General features: G+C 32.1%; 1 protein-coding gene across 2 annotated transcripts in view; it reads right to left on the reverse strand.

Annotated features, from left to right (window-relative positions):
- The window catches only part of LOC115887840 (roquin-1), a 49,547-nt gene that overhangs the window by 14,048 nt on the left and 17,824 nt on the right, over window positions 1-17,675 (reverse strand). For both annotated transcript variants that reach the window (XM_030907356.1, XM_030907357.1), the window contains exons 5-7: window positions 13,324-13,555; window positions 4,206-4,608; window positions 1,004-1,241 (exon numbers count right to left, since the gene is read on the reverse strand). In XM_030907356.1, the coding sequence (XP_030763216.1) occupies window positions 1,004-1,241; window positions 4,206-4,608; window positions 13,324-13,555 (873 nt within the window). The remainder of the gene's footprint in view (window positions 1-1,003; window positions 1,242-4,205; window positions 4,609-13,323; window positions 13,556-17,675) is intronic.

Raw genomic sequence — 17,675 nt, forward strand, 5'->3', positions numbered from 1 at the left:
GTTTGATGAACAAGAAAAACTCAAAAGATCAATTTTGTTGAAAAAGGATGGCCAGTCAAGAAAAAAATATATATTTTTTAAAAAAGCACTGGTGTACCATTTATGTTAAGCAAAAAATCGATTTTTTAATTTTTAACACCCTGTAGATCAGAAAGGAAGTACTTTAGACCTAATGGTTATATAAAAATTGTTTTAAGAACACATGAGGAATCACACCACAATTTTTTTAGACTAATTAGAAAACACCCTGTATATTGTCAACTTGACAATGATTGCTGATAAATCAAAAAATACCTTTTCAGTGAAAAAAGCCCGATTTTCGCAGAAAAAATTTTGATTTTTATTGAATTTGGGACCGCGTCTGTAAATACCGGTATGTTTTTTAATTTTCTATCTATCTAAATTTTAAATATCATAGTCAGAAATAGTTTTATTATTTATTAACTGTAAAAATGGTATACTTATAAGTTTTAACAAATATTGTGATTTACTTTTTACCTTGTAGTCAAAATTTATTTTTAATAAACTGTAAAATATATAAATATATTCTTGTTTTATTAAAGTTACTCTGATATACTAATATATCAGTGTAACTTTAAAAATAAATCCTTTGAATTAAAATATAAACGTAAAAAATATTTACAGCAGAAAAGGCAAAGGCGCTGGGTTAAACGTAGTCTCTACTAAGCACACGGAGGGGCGCTTTGACCCAAAATTTTACTATTAAGTTTCATATCTATCTTAATAGAAGATTATTTTCTTTTATCTATGGTTATGACATTGACATAACATTTACATTTTTCTTTGTTTTATCCACATTTGATCAGCTACCTGAGAAATTGTAATGTACTCAACGCGTATCAAAAAAACGATTCGCACGGCAAAGAAAATACTAAAATCAACTGCTTAGCGTTCCGCTGAACGGCTATTTTCACTTATCACTTTAAAAGCGTAACATCTGTATGCATGTGAATTCGAGCCAAACCCGGTATATGATCCTAACCTGAACTAATATGTCCCGTCCAAAAATTATAAGGTGATGTTGGACTTTCTAAATCATGTTGTGACTCTTGTCGCGCTAAACTGCTAGCATTATTAGAAATTTCGGTGGCTGCACTTTTTCCTACTACCTTCTCAAGTTGCATTATCACTTCCCTCTTCAGTTGATGTAATTCGGCAAGACTTTTCATTTGATTACGTGATTGCTTGTTTTGCGGTAAATAGTTTTGATTTTTTGTACCCTAAAATAAATATGTGATAATGAATATACAGAATACAAAAATATAAACATTTGATAATGAATAACAGGGTGGGTTTTTTAAGAAGATCTCTATGGGTATCTTGGAAACTACTGGAGCTAAAGAGTCGGGCAAATGGGGAAATAATATAGGAGGACAAACATACGCACCTTTCAGATTTTTGAAAAAGGTTATGGCTTACTAGATATTTAAAAAAAAACAAATTTCGGCTATTTTAAAAAGGCTCCCTAATTCCATTATATTATAATCTATTTTAGCCAAAAGGATTTGAGTTAAAAGTTGTAAATATTCTCAATGAGTTTGTGTTCTCCGTTTTTTTTCTAAAGCCTATCATCTTTGACATACCGTGCTGGCAACTGTTACTTTTGGGTCGGCATTTACATGTGTGGAAGTAAATCGCATAGGGATCTTATTAAGTCGGAGTGAGAGAAATGCGACCGACCGACGCGACGCGCGACGTTGTGCTGTTGCGGCGTTGCCGATACGCCTTTCCCTATCAAGTAAAGTAAAATGACGATCGCAAACCGCTTATTTTTAAAAGACTTTTTTTTTAAAAGATAATTAGATAAAATCATTAGGTTTGTAATGTTTCTGAGCATCTGAAATGGAATTATGAGGATATCGTTAGGGTGTCATTTTTTTATAATGAGAAAACGTCAGTAATCGCGATAATTTAAAAACTCAACTTTTTAACACATAACAGGCCATAACTCAAGAACCACTTTAGATATTGAAACTTTTTTATTTTCAAGATCGGATATTTTACAATACGTTTACATAAGAAAAATTCGATAAGGTTGTTTTTTCCATTCAAAAAGTGTAAAAATCCATCCATTTACTTTTAGAGCATAGCAATTTTCAGCAATCGTGTAATTTTTTTATTGATAAAGATTTTCACATACTGTCTACAAAGAAAATACAGCAGAAATATTAACAAAGTTCTTGAAAAAACTACAATCTATTATTTCTAATAGATTTCGAGATATCGATTTTTGAATTCAGAGTTCTAATAGCGCGACCACTATCGAACACCCACTCAATTCCACTTATTTTTACCAAAAATGCAAGTGTTTCTAGCTTGCACTTAAAAAAATTCAAGCTATAGGAAAAATTACGACTCGTTAATAAATAAACAAATCAAGTATCACGAGACGTAATTAAATCGTGAAGCTGAACGCATGACGTACACCTTTCCCTAGAACTTTAAGTACTGACAGAGGTATTGATTGGGTCGACCGGTCAACTGCGACAAATCTGCTATATCCCCTTCCACGTCTATCAGCGATGTGCACAGTGTCTTGGTTTATTGCATACGTTTGGCAATGTGTTTACTGTCCTCTCTTTGTTCAGTACATTATAAACGCATTGTACTCTTCTTACATACGGAAATCTCGACCCAAGACTAACCGTTGCCAGCCCTTAGTATGACACAAACATATGTTTTTTTGAAATGGAAGCCATAGTTGACCATGACTTCTTAAAAAGGGCAATATTTTAAGCTTTCCAGCGATATAAGCTATGATATGTTTTTTCGAAAAATATAAATAGAGTTATAGCCGATTCTTATCCTTTTTAAACAATTTGTCGTAGTAAGCCGTGGAAACAAGTTCAATCGAGTTATAGCCAATTCTTATCTTTTTTTAAACAATTTCATTTAGTTAGCCACGGCAACAAATTCAATCATCGTTGCTCTCGGAGATGTCAAATTGTCACACCAAACAAAAATGGAGGCAACTAAATTGTAAATATGAATTTTTCAAATGAAGAAAAGCGTGTGCGATTATTTGTTCAACTCTTCTTAGACGATACATTTTCGAGGATACGTTGACCAGTGAACGTTACTTACGCTTTTTAGAGAACGGTTTGGTTTGATTTGGTAAGACATGTTTGAAAATTTAAATTTAGATACTTGCGCATTAATACATTACTTTCATTATGACGCTTCCCCTTATAAAAAAAGAAAACATAACATTGCATGGACCGCCTGGGTCAACTGACCTATCCGTTTAAGATTTTTTATGCGGTATGGTTAACAACAAAGTTTACTACTAAGAAAACTTATGAATCAAGAAAGGCACTCAAAACGGCGGTACGGGAAAAGTTTATTAAAGTCAACCGGATGTTCTGTGAGAAAAGCTTGTAATTCAGTTTTAAAAAGATGCATTTTATGTACTCAAAACAATAGCGGTTTTTTTTGAACATTTGTTAAAATAATACTAAAGTGTATGTAGTGATATTAGTTTTTTAAGTTTTAATTTGTTAATTGTTAATTGTTACGTCACACGTTAACGGGGGGGAGATGGTATCACCGTAATGTGACATAGTGAGACAAGTGGCAGAGGGGGGTCAAAAGTTTTATGACGTAATATGTTAAATTTTAATTTTAACATTAATACATGCATAAATTTGAAAACTGTGTGACAAATATGTGCATAAATTTGAAAACTGTCACATCAGGAGGAGGGGGTCTAAAAATGTGACAACCTGTGACAAGGACGAGAAGAGGGGTTCAAAAGTCCTAAAATTCGTGTGGCGTAATTTATGGATGGCCCCTAATTTGTAAATCATAACAGAATAAGAAGTGAAGTTAAACAAAAAAAAATAGGAATTTACTATAACTCAGTAATTTTTAGAAGAAAAAAATATAACTTATATCGCTGGAAAGCTTTAAAAATAGCGTTTTTTATTAAGTCATGGCCAACTATATTTTCCATTGAAAAACACATATGTTTGTGTCATACGTGAAGAATAACAATCCCTAAAAAAAGGCGGAAAACACAAGCTCATTTAGAATGTGATTATCTACAACTTTTATCTGACATATTCAGTAGTTTCCAAGATACCCATAGAGTACATCGTAGAAAACTCACCCTGTATTGTAGTAGAAATAAATAACATAATAGTTACTACAATAGACATAAGAATAAGTAACTAAATTATAATTACCATTTGTTCCCAACCAGGTCTCTTATTATTTTCAATATTTGAGTTGTCTTGAGTAGAAACAGTGTGAAATTCAGTCTGTGGCTTTGGATAAATTGGTCCATTATTTGTGAGCACCACATTGTGAGCTCCAGTAAAAACTTCCTGCGGATAAGATGGTTGCGCTCTATATATTGGTTGAGCAAACTGAGGATTCGGTGGATAGTGCGGATTATGAGGAAAGGAAATATCGTAACCAATATGGGGTATTTGAACGACTGTTTGAATAGGTACGGGACTAACTGTCGTTGCAGTTGGTATTGAATAATATTCTTCAGGTTGTGGAAATACCTTTTCAATAGGAGATTGGTTGTCCATCCGATGCTCTTTGTTCCTATTTAAACTTTTTCTATTTTTGGCTCGATATCTAAAAACATTTTTACAAAAATTTAATAAAATGACAAAATATTACTATACAAAATATAAATATATGGTATCTGGTGATGATAATATCATTAGTAAGAGTTGCCTAACATTTTATTTCAAAAGTCAGTTTTTAGGAACATTTTTTCTGTCATCTTGATAAATGATATCTGTATTATCTCTAAATCGTATATTCTTTTTCTAGATAGATTATAACAATTTCACGATACAATTATAAACGGTATTATCCATATCGTGACGTCTTCTGGATTACACTATGCATATACCGGGTGCGTCTCAAAAGTGGCTCACACCTATAACTTTTTTATTTGTTCAGATAAAACAACGAAATTTGGTATGTTAGTATAGGACATAAATTAGGATTGATTGATATATTCTATTGTTTTCGGTCACTTCCGGTTTTACCGGAAATGTCTACAACTTTTGATTTTTAAATGGCACCCTGGTATTTTTTACTTTATTCGATAGAAAATAACACTCTGAATAGAATGACATATCATATGTCAACTTTTGACATTTTCGCATATGGTTTATTTGAAATTATAATATGCGGTTCATAACGAAAATTTGACTCCAAATACCAAGTGTGTGGTACCAAATTATTCGTAAAAAAATACTTTTTTCAAAAAAAAATGCTAATAAGCCACCCTCGTTCCATTTGAAAAAATTGGGATATGATTAAAAATACGATTTGGGCATCTTTGAGCCGACCAGGACAAGACACTAAAAACATCAGACGATCAAATCTATTTTTCCAAGGCTCCTTGATTAAAAATTGGTGTTTTTAACACAGCCATGGCACTCTAGATTGAAATTTAAATTGCAATTTGTTTTTGAGCGAATATGTCAAAAGTTGACATATGATATGTCATTCGATTCAGAGTGTCATTTTCTATCAAATAAGTAAAAAAATACCGAGGGTGCCATTAAAAATCAAAAGTTGTAGTAATTTCCGGTGAAACAGGAAGTGACTAACATATACTAACATACCAAATCTCGTTTTTTGATCTGAAAAAATAAAAAAGTTATAGGGGGTGAACCATTTTTGAGACGCAACCGGTATAATATAATTCACGACGTAGCGAGCTCCTCCTCCTGTCTCATCTTTATTAGAAAATATAAAAGAAAGTAATTTAACCTACGCTAAATTAATTTATGCGTGCATGTGCATATATACAGGGTGGCGCACCTCATTCGCCTCGGTTGATTATACGAAAACGGAAAGATGTAGAAACAAAATATTTTATGGGTATATGTGGGGAGACAATGTGCACAATTTAAAATTATTTTGAAATATACAGGATGTTTCAGAACTAAGATCCATATCAAAGTTATATTTTTTCTTATGGAACACCCGGTATTTTATTTAATTTTTGGATTCTTGGGCCCAAAAAAAGGCATTTTTTATAAGGGTTAAATATGTTTAAAATCTTTAGTTTTTGAGATATTTAAAGATATTTAAATTTGCATGCTACAATAGAATAGATTATTAACACCCTGTACATTACTTTTCAGAATTAATTCTTGTGCTAAGTTTAAAGGTAGAGAAATAAACTTTACAGAACAATGGTATTGGTTCCTTAAATTTATACAGGGCTATCAAAAGTTGCTGATCTATTTTAAATATTTATTTTACATAAAAACTTCGTCATTTCCAATGCAACACTATGTATTTTTTTAAATAAGTCGAAGCAGATTTAAATGCTCTTTCTCTTTTAATTTGCTCATTAGGCAAATTTGTTTATCAGTAAACCTAACTGCTTACAAGTAGTCTCCGCTGGATTAACGCAGCAGTGTTTGGTTAGGTTGTGCACAAAAAATAACTATTTTATTTTGTAGATTTTCTTGCAGTGGCAAAATACCCATATAGGATTTTTTGGAGACATAAAATTTGGCGAAATAATTCCGGGAAAAGCCGAACCACTCCGAAATTATCAAAAGTTTCGGATCCAATCCATGTACATCCACTGCAAGAACAGCACCAAATAGTACCGTACGATCGAAAAAAAAACGTCAGCGATGGCTATGCAATGAAGATCGCCGTCATTCTATATGTAAAATTATATGGGAAATGTCATCGATAGTAATTTCCCAGCCAACTGGACGCAGTTTTTTTTCGATCATACGGTATTTACATTGTCCTTATGGGCACTTTCCAATGGGCTCTTTCACAAAAAATAAAATACCCAATTCAAGGACAAAATCTGAAATAGACTATTTTCAGTATATTTATCAAAAAAAAATAGTTCCATGACATGGAATAATTTTTTTATAGGCCCTCAAAATTGCTTTAATTTGAAATAATTTTAAAGTGTCAATTGATGACGTATGAAAAATACGCCCAATCACATTGCAGAACCGTTCTCGTGCGCCAGCCAACAACTGGCAACATTGCGATTTGATTTGACCAGCACCACCTCAACTCAAGGCCAATCAACATGATATGGGCAGCGCATTATTAAATTGTTTACCTTTAACATGAAAAGCCGGTAGTGGTTTCTCGTTCCGATTGCATACCAGAAATAATTAATTATCTCTAGTTTGTTGTGCTTCTGCAACACGTTTGTTTAGTTCTTAGTGTTCAGTGCATGGTGTGATCAGAAAATTGTGATAAAATAACAGTGTAATAAAAATCCAAACCAGACATTCCACATAGGGAACTTCAAACTTTTGTGCTTGTCGTACTCCTCTATTATTAATTATTTTAAAGTAAGAACAAGAAGTATTTATTAAGATATTACACCTAAATGAGTAAAAAGCCTTCGCCGCCAGTCTGCATAGTACTTTATAATGGTTACTTACAATAATAAAAAGATAGGTATTAAAGGGTAGGTATTAACATTTTATTGTAGCATACCTTTTACATGCTCTGTTTCAAATTGTCACGGGAATTATAGAGGGGGTCCCAAGGTTTCTGCTTTTATATTCCCCAAAAATGACGAGCTTCGTAAAAAATGGTTGACAGCTATTAAAAGAGATAATTTCACTCCTACTAGTAGCTCTCAGGTAAGAAGTGCCTCAAAAAGGCCAAAGGCCAAAGCCTCTGTTACCCTAGTGAGGATGTAGTTATGGCTACTGCTTACACTTACCTCCCTATAAGTAAAATATTGGAAGAAGAATCAAGCTTTTTACATCAAAAAGATCACAGAAAGTTATTGACAACATTGACATTTGAAAATATAAATGGCCTGGATATAAGTCTTTTTTTAGGTCACAATTGCCCCTCACAATATCCAATATTTTATTGAAGAACTATGCAAAAAAAGGAATGACGTCTTTACCACAAAGACAATGCCCTATGTAAAGAGAAAGAGTAAAGAAAACTAAGCTAAGCGTAGGTTTTACTTACGAACCCCCAAAAAGGCATTTCTTTTTTTTTTCTATATAAAATCTAGAAACACATTATATTTTTTATTTATCCTCACCTATTATAGTTTAAATTTATTCCCATTTGTGTAATGCTGCAAAAACCTAGAAAAAATATTCCATATTTTTTGACCCAAGCCAGTGTAGTTTATAATTCCAGGAGCATTTACCAAGGCTTTTACTAAGACAAGTAACTTCCTATACTGTCCATAATCGAATATATTTATCAAACGTTCAGTAAATTCTAAACTATGGTAGGTAAGTGTTTGCAATTGAATATTTAGTTTATATTGATATTTTCTGTCATATATTTCTGGTTATTTCTTTTTCCGATTATTTTGAACACCCTATATATGCTACCTTAAGTTTGAATATTTTAACACTACCTATTTTCTGAGAAAGCAAGCAGACCTTTTTATAAAAAGTAACTAACTGATGTTTTCATAAAAGTAATAATACAAAAAATTCCATACTTATGTGGAGAACTTTAGACTCCCTGTATCACAACCCGACATTTGTGTGAAAAATGTCTATTTGGAAAAACAGGTTTTAAAATACGCGCCAAATAGAGCACTTCTAACTCCGCCATATTGGAAAAGGTTGAATAGCCTTGTGTGAAGGTGGTGGTGGGTCAGCATGGTGGCCCGGCCGCGGCCATGTTGCCGCTTTTCAACATGCCAGGTGTGACGTATTAAAAATAAAGTGCGGTTTTTATTCTGGGCTTTTTTGTTTTTATTTATTTTCTTAAGAACGACTTCAAATTTTTCGAAAGTGAGATAGCAGAAAATTCTAGAATTATTGCTTTATTCAATTATGTTAATTCCAAAATATAGTGAAAGAGCCCATTTAAACTTGTTTCATTTATCTATGAGTGTTGCCAAGGTTACCGGTATGAGTGTTGGTAAATTAAGTTAGTCTTCTTATTAAAGTAGTGTGTGTTTTTCTAGAATTGTTAATAATGCACACTTTAGAGCGCTTGCACACACACCGGCAAAATCGGTGCCGGAGCCGGCGTCGGCTTCGCACACGCTCCGACGCGACAGTTGTATTTAATCCTATTGTATTTGCCGGACCACGACTATATTGCAATGAATTTCGGGACCGGCACCGACAACGATTTTGTCGGTATGTGTGAAAGCGCTCTGATATGTATATCGTAAAAAATGGTATTTTTTTGTGTAGAAAATTAAAATTGCTGTAAACGTATAAACACTAAATACAGAACAAAAAAATAAACGTATATGTGCACAACGTGAATAGTAGGGATGTTCGATCCTAAGATCTGTAACGAAAATATTTTCGTTACATTTTTCCTTTTATATCGTTTATACGTTTTTTTATATATTATCGATTTTTTGCGGAACCTCGATAGTGGTACACATCACTAGCGATGGTTGTTAGTTTAAATTGTTTAAATTGTTTAAATATTTTATATATTTTCTGGTTGCCTATGGGTTTCCAATAATAATTTGTTTATTTTTAATGAAAACGAAGGTTTATTATTAATATTTTGTTTAGTGTTAAATAATTAAGATGCAATTGTTACACACATTTTTTTGAAGGTATGTAGGAAATTTTATCGTATGTATTATTTTTACTATTAATTATAAATTTTTTATATTGACATTTGGTACTTAACGGATGTCTAAATGAATGGGAGAATTCTATAAAGGGACTTGTTTTGCCGAAAATCACTCTCTCTCATCTCGATCTTCTTTGCTTAAACCCCTAATTTTTTTTCCAGACACCGGCACGATGTACGACTTGGAAATTATTTATTAGTTTTTTTTTAAACATTTCTTACTATCTAATATGATTTAATTATTTGATTTAATTATTTAATTAGCTTGTAACTTTAAATTCCTTTTTCTATTTTATCTTTTTATCTCACAGTTCATTTTTTTTATCATCATTTCTTTATCTTCTTATCTTAGTAGCACGTGTATGGTAGTTTTGTAAAAAAAAATTCTAATACCTTTAACTTTTATTTAGTACTAATTATTTTTATCTTTCTTATTTATATACTGAGACGCAATCTGTCGAACAGGAACCCGCAGAGGTGTTCGATTTAGCAATCTCAGGGGCCATGAATAGAATCAATCACTGCAGAAGTACTCTCAGAGACGAACCAGGAGGGACTCTGGTAAGTAAGGATTTTTTATAATATTTATATTATACGATTTATGTCACCTTTAACGAATCCTTGCTTGCCAGAAGACAACTCTCTTATCTGGACCCTGTAGTGGTGGTATCTATTGGCAGGCTATTCGACAGATAGATTTTTGTTTTTTGTTGTTTTTGGGTCACTCTAGGGAACGTATCTTTACCTCGTATCTGCCAAATTTACCTTACCTTATCTTTATCTTATTTGGCGGATGCATTATCTTTGTTCCTGGAGTGACATATCTTTTCTTTTAGTTTTTATCTGTCGAATTGCCGCATTTATCGTTTTTCGTATCTTATCCTATCTTTCTATTTACCTTTATCTTTCTATCTAGTTTATTAATTTATCTGTTAATATCGCATTTTAGTATTAACTTTTGTTCTAATTTAAATTTCCATATATTTCTAGTTTTTTTATCTTACATATTTTTTTATTCTTTTTACACGTGTCTACAAATTAAATCAAATAATTTACTGTAACAATATATATTTTTTTTTCAAGTCGTACCGAAGTGATTGTGGTGGTCTGGAATTTTCTAGAGAGAGAGAGCAAAATATTTTTCTTTTATTTTTTTTTATAATTCTACTTTTATATTCTTTATATTCTTTAAATAATTTGGACAATCTTTCAATTATAACTAATTTAAACTGTCATTGCCTATTTTCTTTTTTAAATTTTAATTATAATTTTTACTATAATAATTAGTAGTTGGATTTAGATATTGATTATTGTTTATTTGAATCACTAATATGTTGTTTAATCATAAGTTATTTTTATTGTACCTTCATTGGCAACCAACAGACAGTTCAATTGGTAATTTAGAACACCACCACAAAACTGGGTACTTATCAATTGTGTTGAGTAGAATACTGCTGTTTGTTATCTTCTAGGAAGATACGAGAATTGACCCTCCCCATAAGTAGCTCACGCACTGAGACTGGTGGAGTCTCACAAGCTCTCCAACGTTAGCCGGACAATCACGCTACCCACCAGCGGACGAGTGCAGCGAAGAGGGTGAGGCCTTTCTCCCAACCAACCGAAGCAGAAACACTTAAGTATTCCAGTTGCATATCTAATCTCATATAATCGAGACTGTCACAGCCAATTACATTGATTGTTTATAATTGTTAATTAAATATAAGTCATTAATGAAATTTTCTATTGTCTTATTTAATTCCAAAGCATACTTCCACAAACCAGTAACTTTTAGAATTTTGTGGGTTATAGATCTCAGTACTCAGTACCGGTATCCGGTATCACGAAGTACCGGTCCTACAACCAACCGGTATACCGGTTTCAAGAATTAGATAGGTGGGACCGATACTGAATCGGTATACCGGTTGGACCCGAAGATCGGAAGACCGGATGGACCGAAAGACCAGTTGGACCGGAAGACTGGATGAATCGGAATATGGGAAAGACCAAAATAACAGTTTTGGTTGTTGTGCCAGTACCTCATAATACCGTATTAAAAAATGTAAATAGAAAGTTTTTGTGCCTGTAACGTTAAGTAAGTACGGTAACGTGCCAGTGAGTACCTCATGATACCGTATTAAAAAATGTAAATAGAAAGTTTTCGTGCCTGTAACGTTAAGTAAATACGGTAACGTGCCAGTGAGTACCTCATGATACCGTATTAAAAAATGTAAATAGAAAGTTTTCGTGCCTGTAACGTTAAGTAAATACGGTAACGTGCCAGTGAGTACCTCATGATACCGTATTAAAAAATGTAAATAGAAAGTTTTCGTGCCTGTAACGTTAAGTAAATACGGTAACGTGCCAGTGAGTACCCCATGATACCGTATTAAACAATGTAAATAGAAAGTTTTCGTGCCTGTAACGTATAAATACGATATTTTGCGGGATAAATTAAGATATTTCTCCGAATACATCGTAAATCTATCTGTTACCGTTATAACGTTATTGATTTTTTTCGATCATACAGTACCTAGAGTAGGAGAAAACAATCAGCTTTGCACAAAAACCGGTACCGAAATCGTTTTATACAGGTTTTTTTAATTTTTATATTATCATGAATCTATTTTTCTGTATCGATTGAAACCGATCTTTCAGGACCGATTTAACTATACCTTCCATATCAGCTCCCTTCCGGTTCCCGTCCGTTTACATAAAATATTATATTATGTAAATGAATAGGATAATGCACACTCTCCGTTCCGTTTCCCTTCCGTTCCATATACTTTCCTTCCATACATTTTTTGGCGGACGGACTGAAGCGTATCCGAAACAGCGTTGTTAAGTTCTTACATTTGTACCAGCTCTGTTAAAATTTTGCTGATATTTATATATTCTTTCACCTCTTAATTAAATTTATTACCTTTTTCAATAAATACAATTTTTTAAAATAAAACTTTCGTAATGATATAAATTGTACAATAATAAGTATGGAACTGATACGGAACGGAAGCTTACGTATAGCGTCAAAACAATAAAAAATATGGAACGGATATGGAATGGAAATGGAAGGTATAGTGAGAATCAACCTTTGAACCGGTCTTCCGGTACCGGTACCAAAATAGGTCTTCCGGTACCGGTACCAAAACCGGTATAGCGGTCTTGAAAAAGACGATAGCGATAACGGAATATTTCAAAAATACCTGTCCTGGTACCGGTATACCGGAAGACCGAACATGCCTACGTGAATAACTTGGAAGGTGAAAACATGGCAAGGCAATTGCACAATAAATTTCAAGAAATAAATTAAAAAATAATCCCAGTTAAAATACTTGCACTTAAGATAAATTGACTACGAGTCTCATCGACATCGGCACTGATCACCAACAAATTGTGTCGATGCTATAAAGATAACCGGTAAACGACGAGATACGACATCCATAATTGGAAGATAAACGCAAAAAATACTGCAAAACATATCTTAATTTTCAAGAGAATACAATATATTCAATTGACAATATGAATTTGGTCAAAAATGTCAAATATAGTATCTGATCAAACTATGTTAATGTTCAGGGATACTCGAACAATTAAAATTGAACAGATTTATTAAAAGTTAATTTAACTGGTCATTAAAATTATTTTATCAGCAAATATCCATATTTTTGGATTATAATACTTTCAAAGAACAATGACGTAACGAAAGTGATAAAATAGAAAATGTTCTACCATAAAACATGATAAATTACTTACTTTTCCAGCTCTTCATTTGAATGGGCAAATGTACAATTAGTTCCTCTTGGACAACTACCCCTGAGAGTTAAATCGCGACACATACTGATCTTATATTTTGTGTGCTGTGAATGGGACGCATCTTGAACTTTTCTGCTTCCATGTTGTTGAATAAATTGGACCAAGCCAGCTACTACTTGTTTTACAGCTTCTAAACACTGAGTGCACTCTTCCCAGAAAGGCGTAGACGATTCTAAATATACAGAGTATAATTATAATAATAGTCTTCCGGCTAAATAATTATTATAGTCTCCCGTATACAGCGTTTGCACGTCTTGGGAGTAGCAAGGTATAGCTTACTATACTGGAGCCGTTAGGTATAGAAGAAAGGTAATGTGGCTAGAACTACGCATCAACCGCCTATTATTACCTTGTGATTGTGAATCTCATGTACTCATTTATGTCTTAGTCGACCTTTAGAAACGAGTTTTATTTCATTAAAAATTCAAATTCAAATTAATTTATTGGTGTTGCCATACAATAGTATTTACAAGGGCTGGAAAAAATCATGATTTTAAAAAAAGAATCAAAAAAATAAGATTTTTTTCAGTTAAATCGGAATTTTTTTATTTAAATCAGATTTTTTTGATTTTAATTCAAAACAATATTTAAATCGGATTTCCAAATGACTAGGACTTATTTCCAATTAAAGTCTTATCCTAAATGGCTTAATCTTTATAACTCTGAGCAATACCGATAACATTAACAATTCTATGGCGCGTGTAATTTTTCTACATCGGTCACCAATATATTCCGCTAAAAAAATTCGCTCCCTTCAGATCAAAAGGATTTTTTTCAAACGTCTCAAAAGTATTAATTTTTGTCATTTTAACGGTTAGGCATAAAAGTAAAGCACTGTTACGCCTAAGCACAAATGTGCAAAAATATATTATTAAACTGATATTGGGTGTCAAATTCAACGAGTGTACAAATCGTTTCTCGATTACTGTTTGTATTAGTTGCAATGTTTGAAATTGATTAAAAAATTATTTGTAATGTTTTAAAAAATGGTGTTTTATTCGAAGTAAAAATGTACTTTTTGTGCCTCCTTGTAACGTCAGAATAGCTTTACGATGGTCCTCAAAATGTACAGCATTGTCAAAAAAGTATAATTTCTACTCATAATAAAACAATACACTATTGTTCGGGAATAGTCTTAAGTCGAGAATGAAATTAGTATTATCCTTGATTATGTATTACTCTTGTTTATATATTCTTAAAGTTGTTCAACCGGCTAGACAAAATGTGCTGCCAGCTGGAGGACAAATCGTGAACCTTTCGGGGCGGAGTCAAAAATATCTATTAATTTCGTTATTTTCCTCAGAGTAATGTAATAATATAGCCGGGTTTCTGCATCTTTAATAGTGATCAGCTGATTAGGACATTTAAACGAAACTTTTATTTTATTATAGATTGTGGATTATTTTTGCCTGTTATTTTCAAAATTCTAAACCGTATTAACAAAGAAATTATTATTTCGATATGTTGGTACATTTTTTATAACTTATGATAATGCCAATTACTGTTAATTAATATTTAAAAAAAGTTACATACCTACTTTAATGTGATTTAATGCAGGTTTATAAAAGAATCATTTCATTCTTAGATTATTTTATTCTAAATTGAGTGTTTTACGAATTTGACGATATTTTTTTTAAAACGTAAACTTTTTACATTCTTCATTAAATGTTCAAAAAATTGCAACTTGCTTCAATATTATTTGACATTAAAATAAATATATTGTACTTAATACACCATCTAAATCTTTATTACACCAATTAAATCTTTATTAATGTAAAATATGGCCAGAGTTTTAAAATCAAGTTTGCTTTAACTTTGTATGTGTGATGAAATAAAAACTAAAAATGTCATTATTTTAACTCACACACAAATCCCGTTAAACCATAAAACTTTCTAAAAGCAGGATACATGTCTAACTGAAATAATTCAAGTACATTTTCATTAAAAAAAATGTATTAGGAAAATAATTTAATTAGATAATGAAAGATTTATTTTTTATTCTGTTTCATATGGTCTTCGGTATTTTCAATACAAAGGGTGTTTTCTACGATGTTCTCTATGGGTTTCTCGAAAACTACTGGAGATAGAGAGTCGGTTAAATGGGGAAAGAATTGCAGTTTTGTGGGGTCATAAATATGCGCCTTTCAGATTTTTGAAAAAGTTCATGGATTACTAGATATTTCGAAAAAAAAACTTTGGCTATTTTAAAAATTGTCCCTAATTCCATTATAGTCTATTTTAATCAAAAAGTTTTCAGATAAAAGTTGTAGATAATCACATCCTTAATGCGATTGCGTCCTCTGTTTTTTCTAAAGCTTGTCATTTTTGACATATGAGACAAACATATGTTTTTTTAAATGGAAACCATAGTTGGCCATGACATCATAAAAAGCACCATTTTTTAAGCTTTTTTGTGATATAAGCTATAATGTTTTTTTTTTCGAAAAATTATTGAGTTATAGTATAGTCAATTCTTATCATTTTAAAACAATTTCACTTAGTTAGCCATGGAAACAAGTTCAATCGTCGTTGCCTTCAGAAATGCAAAACTGTCCAATCCAAACTTTGTAAATTAAAATAAACAAAAATTGTAAATATGAAATTTTTAAATGAAGAAAAACGTGTAGGATTATTGGTTCAACTTCTTCTCAGAAATCAGAAAACACAAACTCATTAGGTATGTGATTATCTACAACTTTTATCTGAAATTTTTTTGTCTAAAATAGATTATAATGGAATTAGGGACAAGTTTTAAAATAGCCAAAATTTGTTTTTTTTTCCGAAATAACTAGTAAGCGATAAATTTTTTCAAAAATCCGAAAGGCGCATATTCATGACTCCACAAAACTGCAATTCTTTCCCCATTAACCGACTCTCTATCTCCAATAGTTTCCGAGATACCCATAGAGAACATCGTAGGAATCTCACCCTGTATAGTATTTTGAAACTAACTATTCTTATTATTTGACTAGTTTAATTTGATTAATAAATAAATAAATAAATAAATGCCTTTATTGTCAAAAAATTTTTCAATTTGTGGACAAAGGTAAACTAACAAACAAAGTAAAAAATAACAAGGTACACAAACAAACAAACAAAAGATAATACAAAACATTATACAAATAATATTGTCAGTCTTATTGTTAAAATAAACATATATAAATGTTTACAATGTCAAAGAACAAAAAAAATCAAAATAATATTCAAAAATATTTAGCCAGTTTATAGCAAAATATCAATGACCTCTAAATAAATTAATTTCGATGTCATTAGTAAATATAGCAATAGCAAACATTAGACCAGTGTTTTCAAGATCAAATTCGATTTTCAATTCAAATATAATTCATTTACTTCGTAGAAAGCCTTGTCTAGTAAATAAGAGTTCAATGCTTTGCGAAATGAAAAAAATGATGTTATGGATTTGATTTCAAATGGCAGGTGATTGTGCATTTTTTTCGAGTTGTATAATATTGAACTTTTAACTAACTCTGAGCGTGGGGTAGGTAGATAAAGATCTTGCTCCGCGTTCCTGAGTGGATAAGTGTGAGATGACCTTCCTTGAGAAGCTGATACATGTTTACCTATTAGGAAAATGGATTCAAATATAAATAAGGAAGGAAGAGTCAATATTTTTAATTTTTTAAAAAAGTTCTGCTGTTTAGTCCCAGTGAATATAGAACAGCTCTCTTCTGGAGCCTGAAAATGCGGTCAAATTGAGTCGCACAACACGTACCCCAGAATGGAAGGGCATACCTGAGGTGCGACTCAAAAAGTGCATAATAAACAGTTCTAGCCACTGACAAGTTAAGCTCCTTAGAAACAGTACCTTAATGCAAAACAGGCAGAGCTCAATTTTTTGACAAAGCTTCGATATGTATGTCCCATTTCAGAGAATTGTCCACAACAAGCCCCAAGAACTTTACAGATTTGACGACGTCAATGGTGGTGTTGTTAAGTACAAAAGGCTGCAACGAGTTTTTATACGACAAAGCTTTAGTTTTAGAAATGTTGAGAGTCAGGAGGTTCGAATCGCACCAAGATTTAATGGTGATTAAGTCATTTGATATAATCCTATGAATGCCGTGATGTCCTTGTTGCTCCAAGTGAAGCTAGTGTCGTCCGCAAAAAGACATATTTTGCCACTGATGTTTATGTTAGCAATGTCGTTAATAAAAAGAAGAAACAAAACAGGGCCTAGTACTGAGCCTTGTGGTACTCCACATTCTATTGGCTTTCTAGAAGACAACGTGGTATCCACCCTCACAAGTTGACTTCTGTTGCTCAGATACGAC

The sequence above is a fragment of the Sitophilus oryzae genome, unplaced genomic scaffold, assembly GCF_002938485.1.
Source record: "Sitophilus oryzae breed Bouriz unplaced genomic scaffold, Soryzae_2.0 scaffold_649_pilon_pilon, whole genome shotgun sequence".
Lineage (NCBI taxonomy): Eukaryota > Metazoa > Arthropoda > Insecta > Coleoptera > Curculionidae > Sitophilus > Sitophilus oryzae.